We start from the raw sequence: 13,274 nt of genomic DNA on the forward strand, positions 1-13,274 counted from the left end.
GGGGGGAGGAACTGCGGCAAATCTCGGCCAATCAGCGGCGGGGTCGCGGTCGGCCCCTGCTGCCCGGAGCCGGGGAACCCCGTGGCTAACGGTTTCCCGCTCTCAGGGGGCCCGCGCGCCCTCGGGCGGGTGGCGGCGGGGGGAGAAGGCATGGCGCCCTCACGCTGCGCTCGARGGGAGCCTCCCCCTCCGCGGCGCTYAGCTCGCCTCATCAGGCGTCTCTGCCCTTGAGGAAGGAAGGGGAGGGGAGGCGGCACGGCAACTGGAAGGGGAAGATAAGGGCCGAGAGGGGCGGTATAAGGGGGAGGGAAAGCGGAAGAAGGGGCAACAAAAGGAAAGAAAAAAAAGGGGGGGGGGGAAGGAAGCAGCAGAAGGGAGAAAGCTGCACGGTCATTCTACAGCAGAGCGTCTCCTCACTGCGACAAAATGGACGACAGGAGAGCGCCCCTGGAATTCTGCTGTAGTCGGGAGAAGCCTGGTCCATTTTTAGTCTTTGGAGAAAGCAACCGGCTTCCCCCCACTCTCTTCCAGACAGCTGCTGCCGGGGGGGGGGGGGGGAACCCGTTTTCCAGCCTTGTGGAAAATCTTGCCTCTCACAGCCGGACAGAGGATTTTACAGGAACTACGATGTACTTTGAACCAGAGAGAGACTATCAGCCTATGGCAGAAAGAAAGGTGGTTTATTACAGGTCATGACAAGCTATGAGCCTCTGAACAGAAGGCGCTCGGGAGCCTGTCAGCCCACGCCCCGTCATTGCCTCAGCTTTTCCCCCGCATTTGAAGACATGCCTACCCAGCACTGAATCTCCTCTCGTTTCCATTGCCATGCACGTAGAAGGAGGAACAGCTTGGCTATAGTTAACATAAAAGCACCAGTATCCCCGAAAGGTACTCTCAGCTTTTCACTGTTACAAACAATCCTAAAAAGCTCAGGTTCTTCTTCCTCCAGTGGGYAAATAGGTACCCAGGGAGCAAGCAGCCAAAATGACTGAAGATAAAAAGGCAATTCTTTCTCCAACCTAAAAAAAACCCACCCTACTAATTTCTTGCCTAATCACTCATCTAGTAGAAAAGCCTGTTTAGTTACTAGCTTTCTCAAGTGCGTCCAGGGGATTTTTGCCAAGAATACTGGACCAATCCCAAAATAAAAACAATACTACRTCTAAGCTGTATAGGGGAAGCAGCTTTTTAACATTGTTTTGTTTTTGAAGGAGGAGTAAYGTGTACCAACCAGAGCAGCTACTTAGAAAGAACAGCGTTAGACTTGCAGCTTGGGCTGTCAGGCACATGCAGTCAACATTTATAAAGAACATACARAGTCTCCTGATTCTCATTTTTGTTTCCTAAGATTTAGCCAGACTTGCATAGCTAAACTACACTCAGATGGTACCAATTTATACAGTATGCAAAAGCCCTGTCAAAGTCCAGTACTCCCTTCTGTATTAAATTCATCTGGAAACATTCTCAGTGAACCATCCAGACACCATTTTAGGCTTTCCATAGGTGTCCTTCCTTGACTGTGACGAAGTTACCAAGAACTATTATGTCAAAGTACAAGTTCTAAGCACAGAGAGATAAACAATTCTGCAGAAGGCTTTCAATTAATGAAGAAATAGCAGCAGCAAACAATTACCTTACTCCATTTCTTAAGAAATGCTATATTCTCTACTTAACAGCTGTACATACTAAAAGAAGTAATCCAATACAATAGTCTCAATTTATTTGAAATAATTCCGTTTGAAAACTTTTTAATTTAAAATTTACAGCACACATATGGGGAGGAAACATGTTTTGTTACAACTAAAAGTTATCAGAAGAGTGCTGCAGGGTTGTTTTCTTTAATTTAACACTGTCATGGCTTTATTCAAAACACAGTTGCACAAAATCAGTTACTCCAAAGTTTAAGGAAAGAGTTTGATAAGGAACTGAAACACACTATATACATACTGCCATACAAAGAGCATTAAAATAGGACAAAACCTCTACAAAATATAAAACCCACCCTTACATATTTGCATGAAAAGACCACCCACCAAGCAAAAAAGTTTCAAAAGTTATCTGGAGGCTCTGTATTACTTTTTAAAAAACGCTATACTGTTTAATTGCATGCCAAGCTGACAAATATGAAACCATATTTAGATGGTAACACTGAGAAAAAGACAAAGTTACTTAGGAAGTAAGTTTCCTGTGAGGCTCAGATTTTTAGATGTAGTGGCTGATGCACTACACTGCAAGCTGTTTTTAGGAAGCGTTAAGTCTGCATATCTTAGGGAAGATCTGCTAACCCCTTCTAAGTTTATTTTCTATCAAAGCAACTTATCCAATGTTTAAAAAAATGTTAAAACTGCATTTGTTTACTGAAATAAGTCTGCTACTGAYGTAATTTTAATCCACCAAAGCAGTACTTTTCTCCATTTAGAACTAACTTTGTATGCAGTACAAGATAGTTAAGGAAAACCCTGATAATGAGGTACTTTGAAGTACACATTTATAAATAATAGGTTTCACTCATTCGCTGAGACTAGAAAATAAGCAAAAACATGGGAAAAAACACCTTACTATCTCAAAGCTGAACACAAAGCAACTGCCTTGAACACAGAGCCTCCATGACAAAATAGGGTGTGCACCTACCTAAGTTTGCTATTCATTCAGTATTCATACACAAACACAGGAACTTAGATTGTGGTTGCAAATGTAGTTTCACCACTACTTTTCTAGTGTCTTTACAGATACTCATTAAAAAAATGTAAAATCCATTTAGTCAGTTGATTTCTAAATATATTGCCATCTGCCTGACACATTTCATTCAAATGCCTTTAATGGCTGGCTAAGCTTTACAGCTACATGAGAAACTATGATTTAAGGCTCTATTTGGGGAAAAAAACACACACAAAAAATTGGGCATTGCAGAACCTCAACCCTGCAGTATCTAAACTTGATTTACGAGTTGGAAGTTGCACTTAAAGTCTGCTAGTGTGTGAAATGCCTTAATATTCACAGGTAACCGATCTGTGGGTGACTGGCTCTTTTACCTAGGTCCAGGAAATCTCCCTCTTCCCCACGTTGGTGTCTCCCCCCATTTTAATGACAGCTATTGTCAGCCAAAACAGATACAAAAATAAGTCTCTTGAATAAAGCTGTGTGTGATATTTGGTTCAGTACCTACGCAAAACAATGTAAATTAGTTTTATCTCAAGACTGCCGTTTTAAATCCAAATCATGACTGAAAGAGGAATGCTGTATGTTGGAACTTGTTTTGCAGTGGCTCAAATGGAAAACATAAATCCATTGGGGCAGAATTATTAAGACCCATTGGTCACAACAAGGTTGCTAGAAAAAAAGCTTGTCTGCATGTCTCCTGTACTTACCACTGGCTGTATGTAACGAAACAAGTTTCTGCAGCCATTCAATATATAAAAAAACCCTAAAGTATTAACTAGTATTATACATAAACTTGAATGTTTTACCTACAACCAGATTTAAAAAGTTTAAAAGGAGAGCGGCAAAGAAAGACTGAACTTAGGCTTATCTTTTCCCCTTCAATGATTCTACAAAAGTCGAGTTTTCTGTTTGGAAAAATGTGCTTGAAGGAGTTACCCGTTAACTTTTGCATTAGAAATGCATGTATCATATAGCCAAACACCACAATGGTTGCAGAATTACTGAAAAGACAATGTAGGAGCTAGGTGAGTGAAAGCTGAACAAAAGACTTTTAACAAAATTGTTTAAAACTATGGATTATTTACTTCTGTTAATACCTGCAATGACTCTGTTTTGGAGCAAAGTTTAAGGATTACAACCCTTTCAGTTTGCCAAGATACATTCTTGAAGGTATCTAGTGAATGCTCCAGCAAACAATGAACTTTTGACCAAGCAGAAAAAGAAAAGATGTTCTGAAACCTGCTTAAGCTTCGCAATGTAACACACAAAATGGGATAGAAGACAAAAAAAATTAAAGGAATCACCTTCTAAAAAGCTGAAATAAGATGTAATCGAGTTGTTGATTTGAAATAGAATCCCTGGTAAACTCTGCCTATGGTCAACTTCTCATTTGAGGCAGCCTTGAGTTTGTCGYATAGTATTTCTGACTTCAGCTTTTTAAAATATAAAAACTTGAAAATCTTGAAAGAAATCCACCATACTTAACCCATGTAAATGAATGTTTTCACTCTGGGCTAATGACCACCAACACAGCAAGCCTGTATAAAATTAAAGAGCTCCAAATAAAATTCTAAGGGAAAACTTGACAATGGCTTCAGTGATTATAGGGCTGAAAATTGTTTTCTACATATAGGTTCACTAACAGGCTATTATATCTTATTTGGAATGATAAAAAGGGCAAGAATAGTAAAACCACACTTTTCCTATAAAAAGTTAACRTATCTTCTGTAGGGACATCTATGGTACATGGAGACATACAGATCTGCATAATCACTATTGCGTATTCTGTAACTTAAGAGTCTGGTCCTACTTGTGTCTCTAACAAATTAATCATCCTCTTCCTCGCCTTCATCTTCAGGGTCTCGTTTCCTCTTCTCTCCTCGAATACCCTCTGCTAATGAAAAGAGGTATGCATACATCTCGTTACATTCTGTTCAGCCATCAAATATTAAGACRTTTTTAAAAAGCTAACAAATAGATTACTGCTTATTTGTAGTTACTACATTCAGCACTAACATCTCTATGTTACTTATGGCTCTCTCTGAAAAAAAAAGATCAGTTTACATTACTCTGAATAATTCTTGCAGATCATATTAAACTAAACACAAGCTAAGCATGTGACATTCCATACAGGAATTACGTGACATTCCATACAGGAATTACCAATATGATGTGCATTTATAAGTAACTGTTTCTGAATTAAGTGCTCTATGTGCCATAATTGAATATATATATATATCGCAGAACTAAAATAGAAGTGACATTTTGGTATTTCCTTTAGTCTTTAGAGTTTCCCCAGAACTCAGAATATAAGTTTCTGCAGCAACCAAATTAAATATACTCTATTCCCTCCCCAACTGAAAAGCTGCTCTAAGCACCTGGCATAAAAAAAAAGAAAAAAAAAAGAAAAAAATCAGCTTATTCCTAGAAATATGCTTAATTCAGTCAGTGGACTGTGCGCTCTTGTGGCAAAATCATGAATTGCAATTTGGTTGGTAAATTGGCAATTTGATCTAGCAGTCATTTCCTGGCTAATCAGCTATCCTGACTGCCTTTGTTGTCTTAACAGATTTACATGCTGCATTTGTAAGAGTGAAGAATCAGCATCGCTAACTCAAAACTGCAGTTTTTCAAGTGCAAGATACACATCTCCAAAACCTATTCCATTAAGCTAAGCACCCGGATCAGATTGTCACTAGACTAGTGACAAATTCTAGAAATTCTAAAATTTGCTTAGTTTACACAGACATGAAAGTAGGCATAAGGACTACACAAGAGCTCAAAGCTTTGCAGCTGTGGATAGCCTTTGAAGATCAGGACAGAGTTGCTAACCATTAGACAAGTTAAGTTCTCGAACAGGCTTCTAGAAAAAAAAAATCCCYAATCATAGTGCACAAAGAAGCAACAATAAGCCTTCTACCAACGGAGTAACTTTCGTTCCAGTACTTCAGAACAGACTAGGAACTTCAAATGTAAGGCTGGTCCCTACCGCAAAGGCTTGGAAAGCCCAAACAAGGTGCAAAAAAGAACAAGTACTGTTTGACTCGTTCATTTTATTGCAGCTCCTTTCTAAACATGAAAAGATAAAGACAGAAATTATTGTATGGAAAAAAAAATACACTCAAGTAACCTACTTCTGCTTGCAAACAGAACTTTATGGTCTGAAAAATACCAAGGAAATAGTATCAGCCTCCAAGAACACCACTGTCTCCACATAAAGTTTACGTATTTAATACATCATAGCTTCCTAAAACAAGATGAACCATCATCTTCATTCTCTCTCTCTCTCCTTCTTGCCCTCTCCCCTCCTCCCAGTCTCTGACAGGTATCTTCAAGCTTTTGATTATTATATGTCTTTCATAGAAACAGTAACTTATGAAATTAAGATGTTGCAACCATTGATTAAAAAATTGATTAAAAATACGTATGATCAGGCTCACTCATTAAATAACACAGTATCCTGTGTAATGACTTGAGATTGCCTTCTAGGAGTTGCCTCTCTTACTGGAGAGGCCACTTTCAGCTTGATTAAGGGAGAAGGTGTATCTACAGCTGCTTTTAGRCCTTCATCTGTGAAGCCTCAGGTGTATTAAATAAGATGTTTTAAATGTATATAAATGATATTGGCAAAGTATACACAAGAGTGCCTCTCCTCTCCATGTCAGAAAATTAACATTTCTTTCATCTTAGAAAAGTGTTTCAACCAAAAGCTTGAGAAGCTGTCATTCCCTCYGTATTTTTATTTTACAAGCAAGTAGACAAAAAATAACAAATACTGCACAGTTACTTTATTACMTGCTCAACTTGAATTCCTGCTTAAACTCATCCTAAAAATACTTCACATACCTTTAAAAACAAATCAGCTAGACCGTGATTTATGCCAATAAAGTACATATCCCAAACACGCCAAATTACAGTAATATAAAGAATAACTGTTTYAGCCAAATTACAGTAATATAAAGAATAACTGTTTTAGCCAGTTTAGCTTTAATACTTAGCAGAGAACTTACCTTCTTCCTCCTCGTCACCTCCTTCTTCAACATAGTCGTCATCATCATCTTCGTCCTTTAAAGAACATGGAAAAAGAGAAAACCAAACAGTTAATATCTTCAAAAATCACTATTTTTTGTCAAATGATTTTTTTAAGCTGATAGTTGGAACAATATAAACCAAACAGAAGCTCCAAAATATTAAGCAGTGGTGCAAGATGTCTGCCRTATTGGCACAAGTGTGCAAGAAAAATTGAAATTGTCATATGTATCTGCTATTTCAAATTTTATACAGAGTATAATGTAGCAAATGAATATATGAAAGYATTAAAGATTCAACGTGACATCTGCCTTTAGAACATGGGAATTAAAAACACTCTGGATTAATCCACTACAATTAGAATGGTGCACGATTCCGCTTTCCAAAATGCRGGAAAAAGCCAGCAGCCTAGAACTCTCTCAAGTATGTACCCTTCACCTTGACCAGCATCGGTTCCACATCTAAACAAATACAAACTCAGTATCTGCTTTTGTTGCACCATCATCAGAAGGGTCAGTTTTAAATGCCTTTAAAAATTTCACAGCTGTGTGCTGTAATTCCTAACCTTCTAACATGCAGAGCTACTACTAAAGACCAAAACCAATTTCTGTTATCCTTCCTAGTCACATATTGTTCATTTTCCAAAGGAACTACCTTTAAGGTCATAGCTTCAAAACTGATTTAATTTAAGCCCCATGAATTGTATTTCCAGCCATTACCTCCTCAGACTATTAAAGCAGGTATGGTTGCTCATAAGCCTATGGAAGACAGCAAGCCATACAAGCACTAGTTGAAAGAACRAAATGAAGAACATAAAACAAGAGAGTTCAGTTGAAGGTTTTCTGCATGTTCATGTGGAATTCAGCTGATAAAAAGTAAACCCTTACCAAGAGTTACAGTAATGGAAGTGCTGTCCACATTTTTTGATTTTCACAAATGACATTCAGAAGGTCTGAAATGTGAGGGCTGCTTCCATAGAGAATTGCACATAAAATCCATGCCACGCATTTTCTTATTGGAARCCATTCTAGTCATCAAAAGCAGAGGACTAAGATCAGGAGTCCTGGATTTTATCTCTGCGCAATGATCATTCTGACACGACYAGTTTATTTCTGTAAGAATCCACTCACAACATTGAAAAAAAGCGTGCATTTTCCTGTTCCAACCTCCTAATACTTCTCCATTTGCTTTTTAGCACAATGTTACTTGGAAGAGCCTGTGACAATGCTATTTTTTTACAGGTTTTCAACAGCAACATTGAAAAAAATTCAAGTGAATACATGAAAAAAATAGTATTACAAAAAAAAAAATTCCTTTGTTTCCTCATACTTGAAGTACTGATAACTTGTTGATGCTCCCTTCTCTTCTTTCTCTACACCAAAGTATTTTCTTCACTTTTCCAAAAAATTATTAGTTCAGTCTACTTAATATAGATTTCTATTCTGACAGTTTAGTTCATAGCAGTGCAGAGTTTCAAAATGTGGGAATACTGTTTTGTTCACTTACAGTTCACTTTACAGAKTAAAGAGACTAACTATCCAAAAGCATCTTCATAGTTCACTGCCACCAGTCATGCTCAAGTCAGAATTTTGTATTTCGAGAAGAGCAAAGGCTCCTCTAAAATACCATTTTGTACACCCGTCTGCATATACGCAGGATTTGTAATACTCAGTGTTTAAGTTAACACCCAAGTCTGTAGCAGTTTCCCTTCATTTCYTGGATTCAGTAGAATGGACTAATTTTACCTGGATCTCCTCTTTCATCAGATATGAAAGACCAACTTCCTCCTCCTCTTCACCTTCCCCCAAATCTGAACCTCCATCATCTTCATCATCTTCCTCTTCATACTCTCCTGGYGGACCAGCTTCATCCTCATCTTCATCGTCGTCATCTTCATCGCCTTCTGAATTTAAGAATAGATGTTCCTATTACACATACTCTAAGTTTCATAAACTCATCTTTATGCAAGTCTTCCAATGCTAACTTAAGCTACTTGAGGCAATTTTTCTAGAACAGTTGTTTAATGTAGACAACACATGAGAAACAAACATGATTTTAATAAAGTTAATCTTCATATAGTTTTTTCCTGAAGAGAGGCTACCATCACAAGCTTTAGGCAAAGTTTTCAATGCCTGAAACAATTATATATGCAGACTCTTGCATGGGATCTGAAATTAGTTAGTGGAGGRGAAAGAGAGGCTTCTCCGTAGAACCAAACCCTAAAACTTTCAAAAGCAAAACCAGCTCAACACACCACATCCATCTAGCTTTTAATCACTTATCAGTAACTATAAAACAGCTATAGTTCTGAGGAGTAAATCTCTCGTTTCATTTCTATGTCTGGAGCACGTAATCACTTCCAGTTTCAGTTAAGTGAATTACAAGAAGTGACAAGGTCATTTAACATTTAAATTACTTTTCAAGTTAGTGCCCTATTAATCAGTTTTCAAGTATTGGGTTTATTTTTTCCAGGTGTAGACTACTCTGCTTACACCAAGTTTGTTTAAACCCAGAGTTCCAGACTTGGATATGTGYGTGTACTACTCAGCAGCCCCTTGAGACATACATCCCAGCAAACGGCAGTGGCACCTTCTAGCTAATGATATGTGAGGCACACAGGAAATATTTAGGAACCCCTGCCATAAACAGAYACAACCCAAACGTAGCTAGTTATCTGGGTATTTAGAACAAATAGAGACATAAGACACTGCCTCTTAACAGCAGCCTTATTGTATTTGTTAACAGCACTCAAACATTTTAGATGTTTTCCATACTTGTTTTGACTGCCAGTCATCTGCTAAGCCAAAAGCATTTCAAGAAAATGTGTGCACACTCCTCTGCTTTCCATCGTATCAAGGTAGAATTTGTAGCCACACAGTGACAGACCCATACKTAAGGGTTTGGTTCCAAATTTGTTAACAGAAAAAAAACAAAACAAACCTCATTAACCTCATTGTAATATTGATTAAAGCCAAATGGCAGATCAGAAAGAACTGTATCTTTGTTTTGCATAAAAAGCTATTATACTTGAGCTACAGGACTGAAATCATTATCATCTTACACTTTTTCTGTAGGCCCAAAAAAATAAAGTTATAATTTCCTACAGAATAACAAGGGAGGTTTCCTTTTGCTTCGTATCATTCACTAGCRTCAAAGTGCTCTACCACTGGCAGCAACTTACTTGTGGAATATTTGTGTCTTTTTAAGAATACCTTCACTCATGTTTCGTTAAATTTAAAAGGCTTCTGTAAGAACACTCAAATGCCTCAACTGCAGTTTTCCTACTGTATCACAGTATTTCAATAGTGAATGAGTTCTAGAAGTCTGTGCTTCAAAAATAAGAGCACGATATCATGTTCGTGCTTTCAAGGMGCCATTATACCCCACATTACATTCACATCTTATTACAGGATGCTATTTCCAGCTACGGTTTATTTGGGGAAGTTACCCTCATCATCATCGTCTTCCGAGTCCGGTGCCTCGTTATCTTCCTGATCAAATCCATCTAGGTACGTGATTTGCTGAAGCAGCTCAAAAATGCTGTCCCTGTAATCCTCGAGGTTTGTAATCTCACAGTTGAACAGGTCAAGGCTCTTCAAGTTTTTAAGATTTTGCTGAAAGCAAATGAAAAGTTTTTTCTCCCCYTCTTGTTGACACAACTATGTGGCACCCCAAGTTACAGTGCTCTCCTAGCCCAAATATAGTAAACTATATACTCAAGCAGAGTTCACTATAGCCCCATCCCTTCTCTTCTATGCAGGATTTTCCTCCACATTAAATGCAAGCTTCAATTCAAACAGTTGTTTGGAATGATTACAACTTCTAATGCAAGTCACCACGGTGCTTTTGCACATCAGCTCCACAGCGTACTTACAGCACGCCCAACGCATCCATGAAGCGCTAGACCATCATGCACACGCTGCACAGCGGATGGGCAAAAACTCAGCTCCAACTGCCTTTCAGTATAGTTTGACAAATTTAACTACAGGCATCTTGTGAGGAGCAAGCAAGAGACATTTCGCAGGATAACACTACAGAATTTGCTTTTCAAACAGCTGACCGTTTTTCTTACCTTTTAGGTTTTGCACACAGAGTACACACCACGTGCATGCCCTAGCAGACAGCTAAGATCTAAATAACAGTGTTTCTCCTATAGAGCATTATAACTACTTTACTCGMTCTGAGAACTGCTGGGTCAAAGCGCTGTGAAAGCAGACAGAGAACCTCTATGAGCATACCTGAAAAAATGCAATTATATCAAAGTCCTAATAAAAAGAAATAATCATTTAGCTGTCAAGATTGGTGCAAAGACCACGCTTGGTAATGACAGGTGTTGGCAGCTTCCTTCTACACTTGAATAATCTACTACCAGTGCTTTCCAGGTATGCTCCTAAATGACTGTCCCACACACACACATCCTAATCACTTCACAATTTAATAAAAGCTTATGGCAGTTGCTTATTAGACAAATTATACTTTAACAAATGAACACAGAGGATCAGCAATACAAAACTTGGCCAGTTTTCTATCAAAGACAAAACAGAAGTTCAAAAATGTCTCATTCAGTACATCCCATTACTATCACAGGAAGAATTTTTACAATGGCACACTTACAATATCACTTTTTTCCAGAACTGGCAAAAAAAACCCCACAGAACATAGGTTAAAAAAAAAAGCACTTCATTTTTGGTGCCTTTTAGTTGTGCTGAAAAGGGACATAAGCAGCTAAAACATGTATCGCATTATATCTTCATAGCTGCTGATTTCTTACATAACACTAGTTTAAACCCCACTTATTCTTTTTCTATTGTACTTGTAAAAACATCTTATATGCAGCCCTGAGAGCAAWGCCTGTACCATTCTATTGCAAAAATTCATCTATTCATTTTTCTTTAAGAAAGATAACATTTATTAGATTTAAATTTCCAATTAGCCTCCTCACTTCATACTTACAAGAGCTTCCACAGTGCCAAGATCTTTGATTTTGTTGCCACTTAGATTTAGATATGTGAGATTTGGACATCTTTCTGCAAGGACCTCCAGGCCTCCTGAAATTATGTTGTCGCTCAATTCCAACTATCATACAGAAAAAATTATGTAGTTAAATGGTTGGTTTCTTGCTATCAGATTCAGACCACTTTATTTTTCATCACTCTCCCTCTAACTCTGCAATTTAATCACAAAGCTGAACGCTTCTGAACAGTCCCAAAGTTAGCAAACATTAGCTGCGTTAATCAGCACTTTCACAGTCAAAAAAATCCTTTAGGTTTACTTTGAGAATGACAAAATATTCCTTAAAGCTTCATGGGTTTTGATACTTAACGTTAGTAGAATACTTAAGACTGGAATTCACTGCAATCCTTTATTTTGTCAGTAACATGCACATGTACTTCAGTGGCCAAGCAACCAAAAACCCCGTATCAACCATTAGTATTCAAAAAGATATGCCAACCTTCACATTTTCAACAGACAAGCGTTTACTGTTCTAGGAGTTTTTGACCAAGAGTTATTTGGACATAATTAACTAGAGCCGCCCCAAACAATTTTACATCTCCCCCAAAAATGCAGATTGGCATCACTTCACAGGCCTGCAATCTCCTACAACGCTTCCAGTGATATGCAAATTAAATTGCAAATACCAAAAGGCACAACAAGTTGCAGCGCCCAAATCACACCGTTTCCAAACGTACCTTTCGGAGCTTACTCAACGTGGGAAGTTTGGCCAGTGATGTCAGCTCTACGTTGGCCATGCTAAGAAACTCTAGCTCTTTAAATGAATCATTCAGACCTTCTATTTCACCATTGCTGGATCGGCAGTTATCGAGCACCAACTCTGTCACCTTCAAATAGGATGTTAAGTCACTTGTCAGTTTAATGAGCATCACTAAACCGTGTACTTTGTACAAACCACAACTCAAAGGCTGTTAAACACCTGGTTTGTATTTAATTTAAACCAGAACTTAAGTTTTTTGCGGTCTGAAGTCTCAGAAMCCGCCTGTTTTAAGAAGGTATGCAACAGTTTCCCTTCTTAAAAGCRCGTTTCAAACACTGCAAATACAGCTATCTAAAAAGAAACTTTAGCGTACCCGCAGCCCTACTTTTATGGCTTCATGTAGTGCCACCACAACGTGGGGAAACAGTGTAACCCTTAACATAAACGCATACACAGAAATCAGGAGGTCAGAGCAGATCGACAGCCCATCAAATACAACACCTGGTTCCCAGCAAAGGCCTGATTACACTGAATGAGAGGAAACACCAAGAACATGCCATTTGGGCAGCCTGAGATTCATCTGCTCATTTTACTGAGAGGGAGGAGAAGCAAGTTTCCTTTCCACCAGTTAGTGGTTCACTTATATACCAAAACTGCAATAGATTATGCACAATTATTAGAATTTAGAAACTAGGTAGGGCACCTACTAATATCTAAAGCCATTAAATTTCTTTCTGAATCCTAGACTTTCTGACTTCRGATTATTTTAGCAGGGAGCAGTGCAGGTTAATTAAGCATAATTAAATAACTCCCTTATGCCTCTGATACTAAAATAACTTAGATTATCAATGAAGGTCTCAGAGAGGAGTTA

The 13,274-nt window shown here is 38.3% G+C and overlaps 1 protein-coding gene across 2 annotated transcripts; it reads right to left on the reverse strand.

Annotated features, from left to right (window-relative positions):
• Window positions 1-1,731: 1,731 nt before the first annotated feature.
• Window positions 1,732-12,595, reverse strand: ANP32E (acidic nuclear phosphoprotein 32 family member E). Of its 2 annotated transcripts, none has more exons than XM_085317277.1 (6): window positions 12,381-12,595; window positions 11,644-11,766; window positions 10,139-10,304; window positions 8,436-8,593; window positions 6,672-6,726; window positions 1,732-4,552 (listed from the first exon to the last, which is right to left on the reverse strand). In XM_085317277.1, exons 1-6 carry the CDS (start codon window positions 12,570-12,572, stop codon window positions 4,488-4,490), a joined length of 759 nt encoding a protein of 252 aa, XP_085173403.1. In that variant the 5' UTR covers window positions 12,573-12,595; the 3' UTR covers window positions 1,732-4,487. The 2 variants fall into 2 exon arrangements, with proteins under 2 accessions (XP_085173403.1, XP_085173402.1); XM_085317276.1 differs by having other exon boundaries at window positions 1,732-4,555.
• Between the last annotated feature and the right edge of the window lie 679 nt (window positions 12,596-13,274).

This window comes from Rhea americana, unplaced genomic scaffold (genome assembly GCF_003343005.1).
Source record: "Rhea americana isolate MKP2758 unplaced genomic scaffold, rheAme1 scaffold_493, whole genome shotgun sequence".
Lineage (NCBI taxonomy): Eukaryota > Metazoa > Chordata > Aves > Rheiformes > Rheidae > Rhea > Rhea americana.